This window comes from Notechis scutatus, chromosome 7 (genome assembly GCF_049901735.1).
Source record: "Notechis scutatus isolate UNSWTSFEM ecotype Mainland chromosome 7, rNotScu1.2, whole genome shotgun sequence".
Taxonomy (NCBI): Eukaryota; Metazoa; Chordata; class Lepidosauria; order Squamata; family Elapidae; genus Notechis; species Notechis scutatus.
This window is the reverse complement of record NC_142015.1, coordinates 5308380-5326834: the sequence shown is the minus strand read 5'-3', so window position 1 is coordinate 5326834 and position 18455 is coordinate 5308380. Positions and strand designations below refer to the sequence as shown.

The following is an 18455-nucleotide window of genomic DNA, read 5'->3' as shown; positions in this document are numbered from 1 at the left end:
CCCCACTGCTTACTTCCCTCCATGTAGACTTAGACCCATTAAGGACTACTCGCTGAGTACGGTTTGTCAGCCAGTTGCGAATCCATCGAGTGGTGGTGCTATATATCCCACTTTTTTCTAGCTTACCAAAAAAGTAAGTTGTGGTCTACTTTGTTGAATGCCTTGCTGAAATCTTAAGTATATTATGTCCACAGTATTTTGCTGGTTTTTGTTAGTGGATCTTACACAGTGGCTTCTATATTGTTTTTTTTTTCAAATATGTCAATTTCCAGATGAGTGAACTTCAACTCCCAGAATTCCCCAGCCAGTCAGCATGCTGTATGTTGTATATTTATTGGCTATCCATTGTTATTCTCAGGACAGGTAGTCCTTGGCGTACGACCACAACTGAGCCCAACATTTCTGTTGCTAAGTGAGACATTTGTTAAATGAGTTTGGCCCCATTTAAGACCTTTCTTGGCATAGTTATTAAGTGAATCACTGCAGTTGTTAAATTAGTAGCAGGATTGAATCCGCCTTTTTAGGATTGCAACCCCATTATATTTTCCCCCGAAAGCCATCACTCTGCTAAACAAATAATTCCCTCAACACTGTCCAACTATTTACAAAGTCTGCACTACTATTACTGTTAATCTTCTCATCACTCCTTATCACCCATCCCCTCCCACTTATGACTGTATGACTAACTTTGTCGCTTGTATCCTTACGATTTATATTGACTGTTTCCTAGTATGATTCGATTGCTTATTGTACCCTATGACTATTATTAAGTGTTGCACCTTATGATTCTTGACTCTTGACGAATGTATCTTTTCTCTTATGCGCACTGAGAGCATTTGCACCAAGACAAATTCCTTGTGTGTCCAATCACACTTGGCTAATAAAAGAATTCTAATTCTAATTATTCCATAGAGTAATGTCTGAAATTAAATTATTTTTTTTATTTATTATTAAGTTTTTATGCTGTCTTTCTCACCGTCTCAGGCGGTTTTATAAATAACGTCAAATGAAGTAGAATTAAAATTCCCCCCCAAATGAAAGCAGAAGGGAAACAGGCTAGGCTGTCGTTATTTATGTATATTATTTTTATTTATTAATTCAATTTATATGCCGCCCATCTCACTGTCAAGCAAGTCCAGGCATCTTAGATTAATTATCATAAACACAACAAATAAATAAATAAGTCCCATCTTAGCCATGAGAGCCAGCTAGGTGATTTCCAGCCAATCCCTCTCTCTTGGCTCAACCCACCTTGCAGGGTTGTTGTTTTGGGGAAAAGAAGAGGAGGAAGGAATATGGTGCACATTGGATATCTTTGCTGCCTTATTTGTAAAAATAATAAAAAAAGGCGGGGTACAAATAAGGAAAATATAAGCAGTGAAGAGTTAGAAATATTAAAACATCAAGCATTAAAACTAGAAACCTGAACATGAACAATAAACGAAATAGGATTCAACAACACTACAGCACAGTTGGAAGGGAGCTTGGAGGTCTTCTAGTCCAGCCCCTCGCTCAAGCAGGAGATCCTATACTATTTCAGACAAGTGTCTTGTCTTCTTCTGAAGAACCTCCCGGGATGGAATTTCTGGGCTTAAGTTGTCCTGCTGATTAATTGTTCTCCCTGTCAGGACATTTCTTCTTAGATTTTTAGAAATTTCTTCCCATTGAAACGGGCTGTTTTGTCGCCGGACGTTTGATGGGATTAGTTTAAAAAAAAGAAATTTGGCCAGCGCCTCTTCCAAATGCCCGGTTGGGTATCCATCCTGCCTGTTCTCCTTTAGACCAGTTGGCCTTTAGGACCCTGCTATGTCCCGCCCGCCCGCCTGCTTCCCCCCCACCCCTCCCTGGTTTTCCCAGCACCCCGCCTGGGACTAGCTCCCCTCCCTCCCTCTCCGCTGGCTAACTATTTTCTTGCTGGCTGGTTTCCGCCCCTCGACACAAAACCAGATTCTTCCCCGTACCGCTCTCTGTGTCAGCTCTCTTTTTTTTCTCCCCTTTCTCTACGCAGAATTCCCCAGCTGGTTCCTCTGCCTGCCCCTCTTCTCTGGCCTTCGGCTGGTGAGTATGTGGAATTGGAGGGGGGGGTGGTTTTTTTTGGGGGGGGGCGGGGAGGGCGTAAAGATTGGCACAACTGTTTAGACGCTGGCATGCCGAGTGCCCGGCTTGCCCACTTGCTGCTTCCTTCCTGCTGCCAGCCGGCAGCCACACCTTGGCTGGCAAGGGTAGCGTCATCCCGAAAGCATCTCAGGGTGGATCCGCTGCCCGCCTGCCTGGAGAAAAATTTGCAAGAGGGGAGGGGGGTGTGTGGGATGGAAAGCAGCATGCTGAAGGGAGGGAGGAGGAGGAGGAGGAGGGTAGCTTTCCATCGCTAAACGCTCTCATATGCTTTCTGAGTGCATTTCCGATCCGCAGCATGTTGGAGAAAGTTGCTTATAACTGGAGGGTTGAAAGAGGAAAAGTTGGAGAGGTAGAAAGTTGTTGGGTTTTTTTTTCATTCAGGAGTGCTGCTCCCTTTCCCTTGCAAGGAGGTGTGTGTTTGTGTCTGTGGGTGTGGGTGTTAAGAGACGAGCTGGCCTGCCGAATTGAAGCATCCCGCAGGGTGCCACTTTTCAGACTCCCACGAAAAAGAGCTTCCGTGTCTTTAAAATTCCATGTATCTGGGAAGATTTGTATATCTGGGAAGATTCCATGGATCTGGGAAGGTTTGGGGTGGCAGAAGGAGGAAGCGAATACGCAGGGCATAGGAGTACTTGCCTTAGCTTGAGCAGAGCAGTGAAGACCTGGCCCTATAAAGCAATCCCAGCCTTTCTCAACTCAAGCAACTTTAAGAAGCGTGGACTTCACACCCTTCTTAAGTTCACACACCCTTCTTAGAGTTGCTAAAGTGGAGAAACAGTGAAGTATTTGTTAGGGCAGAGAACTCCCTGGACTTTTTTTGGTCTGAAGTAGCAAGGCCATCCTTATCAGGGCTCATCCTGTTTTGCACATCCTGTCTCTCTCACACACACACAAACAGAAAAAAAGCAAGCAAGCAAGATACGGTTTAGGGTCATCGAGAGAGAAAACAGCCTGGCTAATGGGGACTATGGACAGAGTGGAAGAGAAAATGTGTTGGGGAATGTGAGTCCGACCCTTAACTTTTGATGGCCTCCTTGGAGAGAGCTGGCTGAAATCTTGCCTTCCAGTTCTGACATGGAAAGAATTGGGAAGAAAGAGTGGGGAATGGATGGTCCAGACAAGAACTCAAGAGTTTCAGAATTAATTCAGGCATGGCCTAAACTATAACTAACTTAACCAAGGGTCTTCAAACTTGGCAAGTTTAAGACTTGTGGACTTCAACTCCCAGAATTCCTGAGCTAACATGACTGGAGGAGGAATTCTGGGAGTTGAAGTCCACAAGTCTTAAACTTGCCAAGGTTGGAGACCTCTGGCCTAATAGAAGATGATATTTGTAGCTCAGAGTTGAACAATGGGGTCTTTGATGTTCCCTGAGCTTGGTGGTTTTCTTGCAGATGTTTCATTACCCAACTAGGTAATATGATCAGTGCTAGAAGGGAGCGGGGTTTGGTCTATGAGTTGGGATTGGTCTACTGCAAGGGTCTCCAAACTTGGCAAGTTTAAGACTTGTGGACTTCAACTCCCAGAATTCCTGTGCTAACATGACTGGAGGAGGAATTCTGGGAGTTGAAGTCCCCCAGGCTTAAAGTTGCCAAGGTTGGAGACCCTTTGCTCTCTAGCAGTAAGTGCCGAAAAGGGAGTGCGCGCGTGCACATGCTCGTCAGGGCTGCACCCCGGAAGAGAAGCTGCCCAGTGGGCATGCGTGTGCTGGGAAATGAACTTCCGCTTTCCGACATGCACATGAGCACTGAACAGTTTGTCTTCCAGTAACTGGTGCGCATGCTGGCCAGCACGCATGCCCACAACGGAAACCGAAAGACCATCTCTTCCCATTTCCAGCATTGCCGCATGCGCAGAAACAGCTGATCGTCAAGCATGCATGCGCGCCAGAAACACGGAAGAGGAACAGGCGATGCCGTGCATGCCAGCCGAACCTGGCTCCATGTGCCACTTTGTGCACGCATGCCATAGGTTCGCCATCACGGCCGTATAGCATTCCAGACAAATGGCTGTCCAATCTCTTCTTAAAAACCTCCAGTGATGCAGCATCCACAACTTTTGGAGGCAAAATTAAATTCCACTAATTAAATTGGATACAAATCAGTTGTCAAGTGTCTGAATTTTGATCATGTATTCGTGAGGATGCTGCAACGATCGTAAATGCGAAAAACAGTCATAAGTCACTTTTTTCAGTGCTGTTCAATAATTCACTTCAAATGCTCCCTCCTGTAAATGAATGGTTGGAACTCAAGGACTATCTGCATAAAGATATCACTATATCAATTTGTAGCGTATACCAAAATTAATATTTTGCCACTGCAACTCCTTCATCTCAAATATTTTCCAGATTCATTATAGAGTTAAAGGTGAAGCTTCCCTTCGCGCATCCGTGCTAGTCATTTCCGGCTCTAGGGGCCGGTGTTTATCTCCGTCACAGAGCCGAAGAGCCGGCACTGTCCGAAGACATCTCCACGGTCATGTGGCCGGCATGACTAAACACCTTCGAAGGCGCGCGGAGCACTGTTCCCTTCCCACCAAAGGGGGTCCCTATTTTTCTACTTGCATTTTTTACATGCTTTCGAACTGCTAGGTTGGCAGAAGCTGGGACAAGGAACGGGAGCTCACTCCATTATGCGTCGCTAGGGATTCGAACCGCCGAACTGCTGACCTTTCTGATCGACAAGCTCAGCGTCTTAGCCATTGAGCCACCGCATCCCCTATTATAGAGTTATTAACTCTCCTGTGACGACTTTCGCACAAAATACCTGGTTCGCCCCTTTTTTTTAATCTGCCTAAGAATCCTGCAAAATAACTCAAGTTGAGAGACAGTGGCTCTTCACAGAATACTCTAGGCTAAAGCGTGGTTTGGTAACTACAGGTAGTCCTCGACTTACAACAGTTTGTTTAGTGACCAAAGTCACAATGGCCCCCAAAAATGTGATTTATGGACATTTTTCACCCTTAGGACAATTGCAGAATCCCCGTAGTCACATAGTCACAAAATTCAGAAACTGGTTCATATTTATGATGGTTGCCGTTTCCCAGAGCAGGGGTCTCCAACCTTGGCAACTTGAAGACCTGCAGACTTCAACTCCCAGAGTTCCTCAGCCAGCGAAGCTTCTCTTGGGCTTTGCACTTGAGCTTCCTGTTCCTGTGCAAGAACATGTATTCTATTGGCTGTTGCAGAGGTCGTAGCTAACTTTGTAGGTTGTCTTGAGTCCCAGGTTTGGTTGAAGTTTGCTGGGTGATGCAATGTCCCCAGGTGATGGTGACCTGCAGTGAGCTCTGCTGCTAGTTGGGTTAATCCTATTACAGGGGCAGACATGATATTATTCCGATTAAAATCGGAATTCCGATTTTTTTGGGAATCGCCCGGGCGGTGAGAGCGGAGCCCGGGCGGTGCGAGCGGCGGGCGGTGCGAGCGGAGCCCGGGTGAGCGGGCGGGCGGTGCGAGCGGCGGGTGGCGCGAGCGGAGCCCGGCAGTGCGAGCGGAGCCCGGGCAGTGCGAGCGGAGCCCGGGCAGTGCGAGCGGAGACCGGGCGGTGCGAGCGGCGGGCGGCGCGACCGGGAGACCGGGCGGTGCGAGCGGAGACCGGGCGGGCGGTGGCGGTGCGAGCGGTGGGCGGTGCGAGCGGAGCCCGGGCGGGCGGGCGGTGCGAGCGGTGCGCGGTGGGGGGTCTCTTTTGGCCGGCCCCGATTTTTTTTTCAGAGGGGAATATCATGCCTGTACAGGGGTCCCCAAACTTGGCAACTTTAAGACTTGTGAACTTCAACTCCCAGAATTCTATGCTGGCTGAGGAACTCTGGGAGTTGAAGTCCACAAGTCTCAAAGTTGCCAAGGTTGGAGACCCCTGTCCCAGAGTCACGTCATCTCCTTTTGCGACCTTCTGACAAGCCATGGGGAAGCCAGGTTCACCTAACAATCGTGTTACTAACTTAACAATCGCAGGGGTTCACTTCAATTATGGTCGTAAGTGGAGGACTATCTCTCTAGCGTGGCCCAGTTGGGACAGTTAATTGAGGAGCTTTTGTGTTTGTGAACGTAGGCAATTGGCCCCCTTCACTAAGCCACTTGAACTGTGCAAGATCACTTGAAGGGCTTCATAATGGATCAGGGATCTGGATTTTAGATTCTGTGCCCTCCCGCCTCCTCCAGGATCCATTCCATTTCATAATCCTACGATGATGAAAGATGATAGGTTCCTTGTCGAAACTGTATAGTCTCTGGGTGTGTGTACTGTATGTGTGTGTGTATAGGCTGGATTACACATTGTTTGTTTTAGTAAAGGCTCGTTGACTAATTTAGTGGCCAGGTTTGCATAGCAACGCTAAGATGTACACCATAACATGCAACCCACAGTGTGGCATTCATACAACTTGCTGAGCCAAAACTTAACCACCAGATTGTGGTCCTTTTTAGATGCACGAAGCCAGGGACTGTTTTATGGTGATCCAGAAATAAAATTACTGAGCACTGAAGCTCAGCTGTCTGTCCTCCTTCCTGGTTGTATTCAGCCGTGGGATTCAATTTTTTTTAACTACTGGTTCTGTGGGCGTGGCTTGGTGGGCGTGGCAGGAGAAGGATACTGTAAAATCCCCATTCCCTCCCCACCCCACTAACCTGCTTTCCAGCTCCGTTCTCCTGTGCAGGGCAACCACCCAGCCGATCAGCTGTGGGCGTGGCTTGGTGGGAGTAGGTGTTCTGTGGGTGTGGCTTGGTGGCTGTGACTTGGTGGGCGTGGCTTGGTGGGCATGGCAGGGGAAAGATAGTGTAAAATCCCCATTCCCTCCCCACCACACTAACCTGCTTTCCAGCTCCGTTCTCCTGCGCAAGGCAACCAAAGAAGACCCAGCCGATCAGCTGTGGGCATGGCTTGGTGGGAGTAGGTGTCCTATATACTTAGGAAAAAGAAAAAGAAAGATATAATTTTAACAAGAAATAATTATAATTATACACACACACACACACATATATACACATTTATATATATACCATAGATAGATAGATAGATAGATAGATAGATAGATAGATAGATAGATAGATAGATAGATAGATAGATAGATAGATAGATAGATAGATAGATAGATAGATAGATAGATAGATAGATATAGATAGATCTAGATAGATCTAGATAGATATAGATAGATAGACACACACACACACTTGTCCAATACAATTGTTATTAGTACATATACATTTCTAGCACATCATATAACTATCATGGTTTTTTTTTAAACGTACTCTATTCTGTAAAAGTATACTTAAAGGTATGGCCCAAAAAAAAGTGCTAAACCAAATAAGGGATTCACAATTGAGGCAACTAAGAAGTTCTCAATTTCACCAATTCAATATATTTAGGGGTAGCTTGGAGGGAAGGTTATTTAAATATTGAGGGTTGGGTTAATATAATGCTAGCTAAAATATGGGTTACTTTGCATGGAAAGTGGATGCTGTCTCTTTAAACATGAAAACAGGGTTGTCCACCTTGGCAACTTTAAAAGTTGTGGACTTCAACTCTCAGAATTGCCCAGCCAGCATAGATGGCTTGGCAATTCTGGGAATTGAAGTCCACAAGTCTTAAAGTTGCCAAGGTTGGAACGACCCTGCATTAAAACATTGAGAAGGGCCAAAGTTGTACATCAAGCCAAATAGTTGCTGTTTGCCAGGTTTTTCTTGTTGCCTCAACACTTCCTGTTCAGCTTGACCTTGGCTTGCTAAGATATCTCTAGAGGCCCCTGGTGAGATTTTTCAGAGAGGTCCGCTACTTATTTGTGCTGGAGATACAACCTCCTCAACTTCTGAGCTTTGACTCTACAAGGACAAGAGAAGGAGGTTTGGATGGACCACAGCTAGTCTTAGAAATAGAGGAGATTTTGAGGAGAAGTTGAGGAAAGTAGAATCTTTCAATATTGGAAAGGATCCCTGAGAGGTGCTGCTTGTTCGTGGATTATTGATTGACTGTATTCCCATCTCCAAGATGCAAAGGCCTCTTTCCTATATGGTATGCTTCTCCTTTTATTGAAGATGTATAAGATTAGCATTATAATTGTACTTTACGGCCCTTTCTAAGCAGTTTATTCAGTCAGTATATTCCCCCCAGGAATCTGGGCCCTCTTTTTACCGACCTTGGAAGGATGGAAGCCTGAGTCAACCTTGACTCCTATCAGGATCGAACTGGCTGTGGGCAGAGTTAGCTTGCAGTACTACATTCTAACCACTGCGCCACCACGGCTCCGTTGTATGGAGTACAAGTGGGGTTGGTCCTAGTCAGATTGTAGATATGCAATGTGGAGATATATGATGGAGTCCAAGATGCCATATGTAAGTCAAGTGTCAGTGAGTTAAGCATTAAGCGGATCTGATTTTATTGCTTATATTGGTTGGGTTGAGCTTGCTTTCACTGCGTCCCCGTCTTTTCTTACCTGGCAGCCTGTCGCCCACTTCTGGTGTCAATCCTTTAGCCCGGGGCCACATACCAGCCAGCCCAAGAATGGAGAAAGGAAGCCCAGGTGTCACCAGGAGTACTTGGAGCAACTCTCTACCCAAGAACGGTATGGCTCAGGGTTTATATCAGGGGTCTCCAACCGTGGCAACTTTAAGCCTGGAGGACTTCAACTCCCAGAATTCCCCAGCCAGCTGGGGGAATTCTGGGAGTTGAAGTCCTCCAGGCTTAAAGTTGCCACGGTTGGAGACCCCTGGTTTATATGGAACAATGTGGGCATGTCAATTCAACAATTCAAGGGGATGTTTCCCCAAAAATAAGACCAGATCTTATATTAATTTTTTAGGGCTTATTTTCAGGGAAAGATTGCATTAAATGCCTCCATCTGGCTGATGATCTTAACTGGGACTTATTTTTGGAACCGGGTTTATATTACGAGCATCCTGAAAAAAAATCATACTAGGGTTTATTTTCCTGGTTGGGTCTTATTTTCGGGGAAACGGTATATTCTCTGGAAAATGAGTGTGCTTTGCCACCTTCTGTAATCGCGTGCCAATTTGGAAGAAAAGGCTGGAAGTAAAATGGATCTTCTCAGATCTCATGTAGGAAGTGTATTGTCCAGATTGGTGGAATGGTTCATGTTGTACATCTTCTGGACAGGAAAGAGACTCGGCGACACTTAATTTCCATCTATGTAAGTGGACAACAAAAAAATACTTTAGAATCTTTCTTGCTAGGTTTCTTACTGTGTGTTTTTTTTTTAAAAAAAAAACTTCTGAAAACATTTATAGTCTATATTCTTTCTTAATCTCCCTTCTAAAATAATGCACTATATATATTTTTCTACGAGTTGCAATCTCTTTAGAGATACAAATATGGAACATTATTTCCTTAAGAATACGTCAAACTAAGAATAAGCCCTTTTTTTCCTTTTGGGCTGAAGATTGTCCTTTCCTCCCCACCTCCTCATTACAGTTTGACTCACATATTAATGCTAATATGATGCAAAATGCAGCTAAGTCAGCAAATCCCCGGGCTGAAGCCTCCAACTCTGGAAATTTGCCATAATATAGTGGGTGGTCAGCTATTTTGTTGTGTTGTGGATAATTCTTGTTAAGAAAGATGAAATACACTGAAGTGTCTCCTAAAATGTTTTCCTTTGCTCCTTAATCAATATAGATTGAGTGTAGTGACACAAAAGCATTTTGAGTAGATGGATAATCTTTTTGACGCTGGGGAACCAAGCAGGTTTTTGGAGAGGAATCATACATGCTTCCTTTCAGTTGCTGTTTGGGGAGCTGTAGCCAATCTCAAGTCACTCATCTCTCAGAAAACAAATTGTAAAATTGCCCCCAATTAATCCTTTTAGGTCCTGCCAACATGCTCTGTTCCATTTCATTTTACTTCCAGTTCCCGCCCTCTTTTCTGGGCCAATGAACATACTTCCAAAAAAAGAACTGAGCCACCCACCCATCTAAACTTGCTCATTTGGGTGGCTGTGTTTTGTGTGTGTGTGTGTGTGTGTGTTCAAATTAAAAGAATGTGTAAAATAAGAGAAATGGGGTAAGAGAGTAGTTTGCTCCAAGGGAAGTATTGTGGATGGTTGGAGATGGATATCTCTACTCAGCATAATGTGGATTTGCTCTTCCTTGCAAAGTCTCTTGTTGGAATTTGGTTTATATGATTGGTTGAAAGTTAAGCTCTCCTTTTTCCTTTCAATTCAAAAGATTCACCCTTTCCCTTATTTTCTTCATCCAGATCCTCTGAGACTCCCTGGGCAAAGTCCCTTTCTTGATTCTTCGGAAATCCTTCTTGATAGTCCCCCCAAGAGAGATGAGAAGAAGGTGAGATACACTTTCCACAAAAAAAGGAGGGAGACTGAAGTTTTGTGGGCTGTCAGTCTTTCTCAGTCCGGCTTCTTCTAGATCAGGCACCTCCAAACTTGGCAACTTTAAGACTTGTGGACTTCAACTCCCAGAATTCCCCAGACAGCATGAAACCCACAAGTCTTAAAAGCGGCCAAATTTGGAGACCCCTTTTCTAAATACATTGGGACAACTTCTACAATCTGAGGTGGACATCTGAAGGGCCATGAATTTTCCAACCTCTTTTAACCTGTTTTTTTATTATTATTATTATTATTATTATTATTATTATTATGAACTAAATAATAACTAAGCCATATTTGTACCACTAGTTCATTTGCTTTAATTTTTCTGCTCTCACTGAGAGAAAAAGTAAATTGATGAGAGACTTGCCATCCAGATATTTTGCTTTCCACACGTTGCCAGTTTACCAGAATACAAGTGTGCCTCTCCGTCCCTGATTGACAGGATAACTTTAGGTCTTGGAGAGGAATTGTAAAACTTTGTGCAGGAATTTGGCAAACACAAAACCTCCCTTGCATCATTGAGTGTTTGTCAGCCTATCAAGAATAGGTGAGATCAGGGTGTGAATTAAACATTCGAAAAGAGCTTAGATTGGGAGGAGCCTCTGTGGCACAATGGTTAGAGTGCAGTACTGCAAGCTACTGCTGCAGCCAGCTGCCACAATTTGGCAGTTCAAATCCCATCAGGCTCAAGGCTGACTCAGCCTTTCATCCTTCTGAGGTGGGTAAAATGAGGACCCAAATTGTTGGGGGCAAGAGGCTGACTCTGTAAACTGCTCAGAGAGGGATGTAAAGCGCTATAAAGCGGTATATAAGTCCAAGGGCTATTGCTATTTTCCATTGCTTAAGGTACCTGTTCCACTTCCAGTATTCTATAGGCCCATGATGGTGAACCTATGGCACGCATGCCATAGGTGGCACGCAGAGCCATTTGTGCTGGCACATCTTTTTCAACCTCCCAGAGGCTTGGGGAAGGCTTCTGCAGACTTTGCAGGCCAAAAACTAGGCCCATTTCGTCACTTCCAGTTTTTCCGGAAATACCAGAAGTGATGAAACAGGCCTAGTTTTTGGCCTGCCAAAGCCTGCAGAAGCCTTCCTCAAGCCTCTGGGAGGCCAAAAAAGGACTCAAACCGGCAAAAAATCAGCTGTGGGCGCAGTGCAGGTAAGGGGGCGACGGGGTGGGTGAGTAGGGTTTGCACGCGTATGCATAGGGGGCGTGGAGGGGCGCGCATTGCCTTCTGGGTACTGGCACACAAACGCGAGCATGCAAGCACGCGCACAATTTTTGGCACAGGAGCCCCAAAAGGTTAGCCACCACTGCTCTAGGCCATACCAGCATGCTTAGTTCTCGATTTACAATAGAATAGAATAGAATTCTTTATTGGCCAAGTGTGGTTGGACACACAAGGAACTTGTCTTGGTGCAAATGCTCTCAGTGCACATAAAAATAAAAGTTTATGCACAATTATTACAATTATGTAAAGTTTATAGTTCATTTAGTGACCATTTGAAGTTATTAAAGCACTGAAAAAAGTAACTTACGACTGTTTTTCACTCTTATGACCATTGCAGCATCTCCATAGTCACAGGAACAAAATCTGGATGCTTGGCAACTGATTCGTACTTATGACGGTTGCAATGTCCCAGGGGTCACATGATCCCCTTTTGTGACCTTCTGACAAGCAAAGTCAATGGGGAAGCCAGATTCACTTAACGATGGCTTATTACTAACTGGCAGTGATTCACTTAACAACTGTGGCAAGAAAGGTCGTAAAATGAGGCAAACTCACTTCACAACTGTTTCGCTTAGCGACAGAAATGGTTGTGGTTACCCATGGAGGACTACCTGTAGTTGTGTTCTTGAGTGTTTTTTTTTTTAATGTTTTACTATACTGGCGAAGTGCCCGGTTTCTCTTTATAACTGAGTGCCCTTTAATTGGGTTTCAGACTCTGCTTTTAACTTATTTCTCTTCCTCCTGACAGATGAAAGCTGCTCGCCTCAAATTTGATTTCCAAGCGGAGTCGCCAAAGTAAGTAGCGAGATCTGGCAGCCTTTAGCAGTCGTATCATATTTTAGCGCCTTGGCGCCGTTGCTACGCTGGTGAATTGTGATTGTTGTAGCACAGAATTGAGGCCCAAGGTCGCTCTTGAAAGCCTTCGGCATGGCCACAAGAGGTTTCTAAAGGTGGTTACTAAATTATAGCATTTGATATAATTGGATATAGCTTTCAAATATAGGCCCGAACACAATGAATTGTATTGAAATTTTAAAACTGTAAATGAAGTCAATCTCTCAGGGGCTGCTCCAAAGAAGAGGGAGTCAAGCCATTCCCCAAAGCACCTGAGGGCAGGACAAGAAACAATGGATGGAAACTAACCAAGGAGAGAAGCAACTTAGAACTAAGGAGGAATTTCCTGACAGTCAGAACAATTAATCAGTGGAACAACTTTCCTCCAGAAGTTGCAAATGCTCCAACACTGGAAGTTTTAAAAAAGATGTTGGATAACTATTTGTCTGAAGTGGTGTAGGGTTTCCTGCCTATTCAGGGGGGTTGGACTAGAAGACCTCCAAGGTCCCTTCCAACTCTGTTATTCTATTCTTTTGTTCTGCTTCAGCTATCACTTCTTGGAGTGTGGCCCCTGGCAATGTCTATTATGGTCAATTGTGGCCCTTTGTCAGGAAATGTATTGTATTGTATCACAGTGAACGAACTCCTTGGTGCATTGCAGATGCAATTTTTTTTATTGTTGGAAGCTACCCAGAGTCACTGAGAGTGAGTAGGGAGCCATATAAATGTTCTTAAATCAATAAATATTCAGAGGCGAAAGGTGGGGTTGGAATCGAATAAACCAAACAGAGAAAAGACCGTGTGTTTTCCAAGTGCAACATGATTCCTCACCCCATTCTAGGTCACATGATCTTCTTATGTGAAGTTTTGGCCAAATCCTTCAACTCTCACTGTTTTTCTGCTTGAGTGGAGAATGTGTTCTCGAACACACCCTCCTCTCCTCCGCAGAATATTTCCTAGCTTGGAAAAAAAAAAAAGCCACAGCTACATTCTTTGGACCCAACGAAAGGATCGACGCAAAAGGCTCGATTTGTCTCAATCATCATGGCATTAAGCCATTCACCTGAGCAGGGGGTGGCTGGTACAAACCCAGGGAGTGGCTTGAAGAGACCCAGGATGGAGGTTTTGCTCTGAAATAATTTTGAACAGGGGTCCTTATGTGTTGTTACCTGTTTGTCTTTCAGAGAACTGACCCTGCAGAAGGGGGACATTGTCTACATCCACAAAGAAGTAGATAAAAACTGGCTTGAAGGAGAACACCACGGCAGGGTGGGCATTTTCCCTGCTAATTACGTGGAGGTAAGCTTCTGGGGGTCATCAGGACTTTTTGGCTGCCCCAGTAAAATTGAAATAGGTTTTTGTATACCTATACAGAAGAGAGAGGAGAAATGGAGGGAAGGGAATTCAGGATTCCCACTTGCTAAAGGGCAAAATTAGTAGTGAAAATCTTGTTTTGTTTTGCCATCCTGGATGTTGACAAACATACTTCCTATATTTATGTTTCTATTATCATATTATTAAATTATGGTTCTATTATTCACCTAGACCAAGGGTCTTCAAACTTGGCAAGTTTAAGATTTGTGGACTTCAACTCCCAGAATTCCTAAGCTAACATGACTGGAGAAGGAATTCTGGGAGTTGAAGTCCACAAGTCTTAAAGCTGTCAAGTTTGAAGAGCCCTGGTCTAGATCTTTTGAGGCATTATGAATACTGCAATTATTTTGGAATAGAAGAGTTGCTGGCAGCTTTGGAGCTGTTAATTTACATTGTTGTGGTCTCTCAATGAGTACCAGTGTTGTGTCATGCATTGTAGAGCCAAGGGCCACAGTTAGTCTCTGAATAAGCTGGGCCTGGACAAATGATAAGTGTGATTGAATTTAGATGTGATAAAATTAGTCAATGGCACGAAATAATTGTTCTGATTAGCCTGTGTTTTAAAAACCATTTTCTCTTTCTGAAATATAATTCAGTGAAAATTTTGGATGACCTCAAGTGGTACCCAAAATCCCTTTAGGGAGATTTCATTCATTTTGCATCACTGGCCTATATATGAGTAGCAAATGAAAGATCCTTTCATTAAGGCTATTTGAATGTAGGCCTTGACCCACGGCTCAATTATTCCTCTGTCTTCCATTGGCATGGAGACAAAGTCAGAGCCCCAGTAGTAGATGTGGGGAATATTGTGACTCCAAGATGGCATCAGAAAACATCTTTAGTACAGATTTTCTTTTGTTGGCAACAGATAAAATTGAGGTATGTTAATCCACATAATGCTTACTTATTACTGGTGTTTTTTGGAGGGGGTGGGAATAATGGAACATACGTTTGTTATAAATGTGTAAGTTTGCATAAGATTTATAGGTTTTATATAGGGTTATAGTAAAGGTTTTCATATTTAAAATGTTATTGTTATTTTGAATTATATTCCAAAATTCTGGAATCTGACCATTTTTAGTTTTTGAAGCCATTTTTCCCAACTATTGAAAAATTATATGATATGTTTCCCTTTGGAATAGATTTCATAATGTTATGACAATAGATAAACCTTTATGTGTGGTTCCCTCAGGTGTTCCTAAGCCTCAGTCCTCTCCCTTAGCATTTTATTTACTCTCTGGCTTCTTTCTGGATCTGTTTCAGGCCTGGCACCTTTGCCTGTGTTGCTTTCTTGCACATTATTTTGTCTTGGGAGCTGCTCAAATGGGGGTAAAGGGAGAAAAGGCAGAGACATACCAGCCAACACAAAGTCCCAAACTCCTCTCTCTGCCTTCCTGCTTCAGTGACCTGATTGGTGACTGATTTCCCCACCGCTGGCTAGAGAGAATGGAAGAAAAATGAATCTTACCTATCATGAGATAAGGCAAATCGGGTCGGCAGAATCCAACAGTGACTCAGAATAGATGCCGTAGTGTAGAGATATGTTAAAGATTGTCAATGAGGGCAGCAAACATGCATTGTCAGACCCAAGAAACCAGAGCTACTCGGGAATAGCTTAAGGTAGCAATTTTATCGACTTCTACCTATATTACAGGGATTTCAGTGGCTAAGACGCTGAGCTTGTCGATCAGAAAGGTCGGCGGTTCGGTGGTTCGAATCCCTAGCGCCGCATAATGGAATGAGCTCCCGTTACTTGCCCCAGCTTCTGCCAACCTAGCAGTTCGAAAGCATGTAAAAAAATGCAAGTAGAAAAATAGGGATCACTTTGGTGGGAAGGTAACAGCGTTCCGTGCTCCTCTGGCGTTTAGTCATGCCAGCCACATGACCACGGAGACGTCTTCGGACAGCGCTGGCTCTTTGGCTTTGTAATGGAGATGAGCACCGCCCCCTAGAGCCGGAAACGAGTAGCACGTATGCGCGAGGGGAACCTTTACCTTTTAACTAAGAAAACAGCTGTTGTTCTGAAGTTCAGGAACAAAATCGGAGCAGGCCCATGTCCTGCACAGATGACAAAAGTGTCGCACACGCAGACATTTTCATACTTTCACTGCCAATGATGTGTTCCAGTAAAGGGGCTTGATGCTCAGGTGAGCTCTTTCTCTAAGGAACCTGTATCCCAGATTAAAGCCATAACCCTGTTGTGCTGCTGCTTCCTTTTTCAACACAGGTCCTGCCTCCAACCGAAATTCCCAAGCCCATCAAAGTGCCCTCCCTCCAAGTCTTGGAGTACGGGGAAGCAGTGGCCCAGTACAACTTCAAAGGAGACTTGGCGGTAGAGTTGTCCTTTCGAAAGGTATCGAAGTCCACATATTAGCAGAAACATACATTCTTGCTCAGAGTGGAGCCAGCCACCAAAAGGCTTCGGAGCCTCCTTCCGTGGCTTGTCTGGGCTGCAAGCCAGTTCATTCCTCTCCCACAGATATGGGGCTGGTTGGCTGTCTCTGCTTCTCGTAAATGGCGCTCTGAGGCAGCCAGTCATATTTTAGGGCCTCTAGAAAAAAGGCAAGGGGCACCTCCTGTGGCGATGGAACGGTGTCATAAATCATGTACTGCCACTTTTGAACATCAATGCTGAAAACTGCTTTTGTGGCCCGCCAGTGGAGTTGGTGGTAGACTTGGACAGTGAGAAGGTTGGGGAGGAACAAGGGCCAGTCCTGGATATTAGACAAGGTAGCTCCAATTATCTGGAGATTACAATTCCTTTTTGTTGCTTTGTTTGACTGAGATCAATTGGGCACTGCCTTTGCTGAATTTAAATGCTTTGTTCTGAATTCATGTTTAATTCAAAGAGACCTAGCCATTAGCAGCTTCTGGAGAAAGGACAGAGGATGTCTATTTGCAAGATCAAGTTGGTGGTTTAGTTGTTGAACAAATGATTTGCCCCACAGAACTTAGGATTTTATAAACCTTAAGAATATTTATAACAATCATATTTGAGAGGAGCATTCTCCTCCCCACAGCTGGAGGGAGGTCTGGGACATTGTTGACCTTTTGGACAAAAGAAAATGTGGTGAAGAAGTAAATAAATAAACTGAGTAAATACCAATAGCATTTAGACTTATATGCTTATATGCTTCACAGTGCTTTACAGCCATCTGTAAAGCAGTTTACAGAGTCAGCCTATTGCCCCCAACAATCTGGGTCCTCATTTTACTGGACCTTGGAAGGATGGAAGGCTGAGCCAACCTTGAGCCTGGTGAGATTCGGACTGCCAAATTGCAGCCAGCCGGCAATCGGCAGAAAAAGCCTGCAGTACTGCATTCTCACCACTGCGCCACCATGGCGAAAGAAAATGTGAAAAAGTAAATAAATAAATGGAGTAAATAAATAAACTGGTTGCTGTTACTCAACCGGTCAAAGGGCCACAGGGACAAGTATTGTAGGGTAACAGGTGGCCTGGTTGAGAGATCTTTCAGATATATTCAAGATGTTGTGCTGTGAATTAAGGAGTCATTGTTGCTTTAATGTTGTACACCACCCAGAATTACTGCTGTAAGATGCTGTTCCCATCCTACACCCCATATCCCACTGCTGATAGGAGAGGCCGTAGAAATGCACATACGCACACACATCACACAAACAAATGAATATCATACTTATTGTGCCCGGAACAAGCTGGGTGGCCTTTAACTTCAAAGTGGTTGTTGAGAAGGACAGACAATCTCTTCTTGGGTGTGTCTTTCAGCCTCGGGACTCTACACACTCCCACGGTATGCTAACTTTTTCTTTTCTTTGTTGCCAGGGTGAACATATCTGCCTTGTCCGTAGGGTAGACGAGAACTGGTATGAAGGTCGCATCTCTGGCACAAACCGCCAGGGTATTTTTCCAGCCAACTATGTCCAGGTGGTGAAAGAGCCAAGGGTGAAGAATTCGGAGGAATATCCTTCCTCCCCGGGCCTCCCAGCCCATGCCAGCTCGTCCCCCCAGGCACAGGCGCCCAGTCTGGGCAGTAGGTGGCAGTCTGAAACTTCCCCTTCAATCCTGCCAAACACTCTGGCACCAGACCTGCTCGCCTCCTCTTCCTCCTCTGCCTCTTCTGGATTCACATTTCCCATCTCTCCAAAGTTTGAAAACCCCGAGACCACGACTCACAGAATCCAGGGTGCACTCAGAGCTGGCTCTTTCAGTCCCCAGAGTCGAAGCCCAGGGAAAATGTCCAGTGGTAGCCCCCAGCCTCTCACATCTGTCCAGATGAAGGACCCACCACGACCTGTTCCTCCTCTATTGACTTCCCAAGCACGGACTTCCATTCCGCCACAGGTGAGATGCAGTGGTGGGATTCAAATTTTTTTTTTTACTACCGTTTCTGTGGATGTGGCTTGGTGGGCGTGGTGTGGCTTGGTGGGCATGGCAGGAGAAGGTTACTGTAAAATCCCCATTCCCTCCCCACCCACTAACCTGCTTTCCAGCTCCGTTCTCCTGTGCGGGGCAACCAACGAAGACCCAGCCAATCAGCTGGGACTCAGAGGGCGGAGAATAGATGGGGGCGGGGCCAGTCAGAG

At 44.8% G+C, this 18455-nt stretch overlaps 1 protein-coding gene across 4 annotated transcripts in view; it reads left to right on the top strand.

The window, feature by feature from the left end:
• The window catches only part of SORBS3 (sorbin and SH3 domain containing 3), a 51348-nt gene that overhangs the window by 21335 nt on the left and 11558 nt on the right, over positions 1-18455 (top strand). For all 4 annotated transcript variants that reach the window (XM_087969631.1, XM_087969632.1, XM_087969630.1 and 1 more), the window contains 7 exons: positions 2009-2058; positions 8549-8670; positions 10320-10405; positions 12433-12479; positions 13703-13817; positions 16120-16245; positions 17695-18213. In XM_087969631.1, coding sequence (XP_087825757.1) covers positions 2009-2058; positions 8549-8670; positions 10320-10405; positions 12433-12479; positions 13703-13817; positions 16120-16245; positions 17695-18213 — 1065 coding nt within the window. The remainder of the gene's footprint in view (positions 1-2008; positions 2059-8548; positions 8671-10319; positions 10406-12432; positions 12480-13702; positions 13818-16119; positions 16246-17694; positions 18214-18455) is intronic.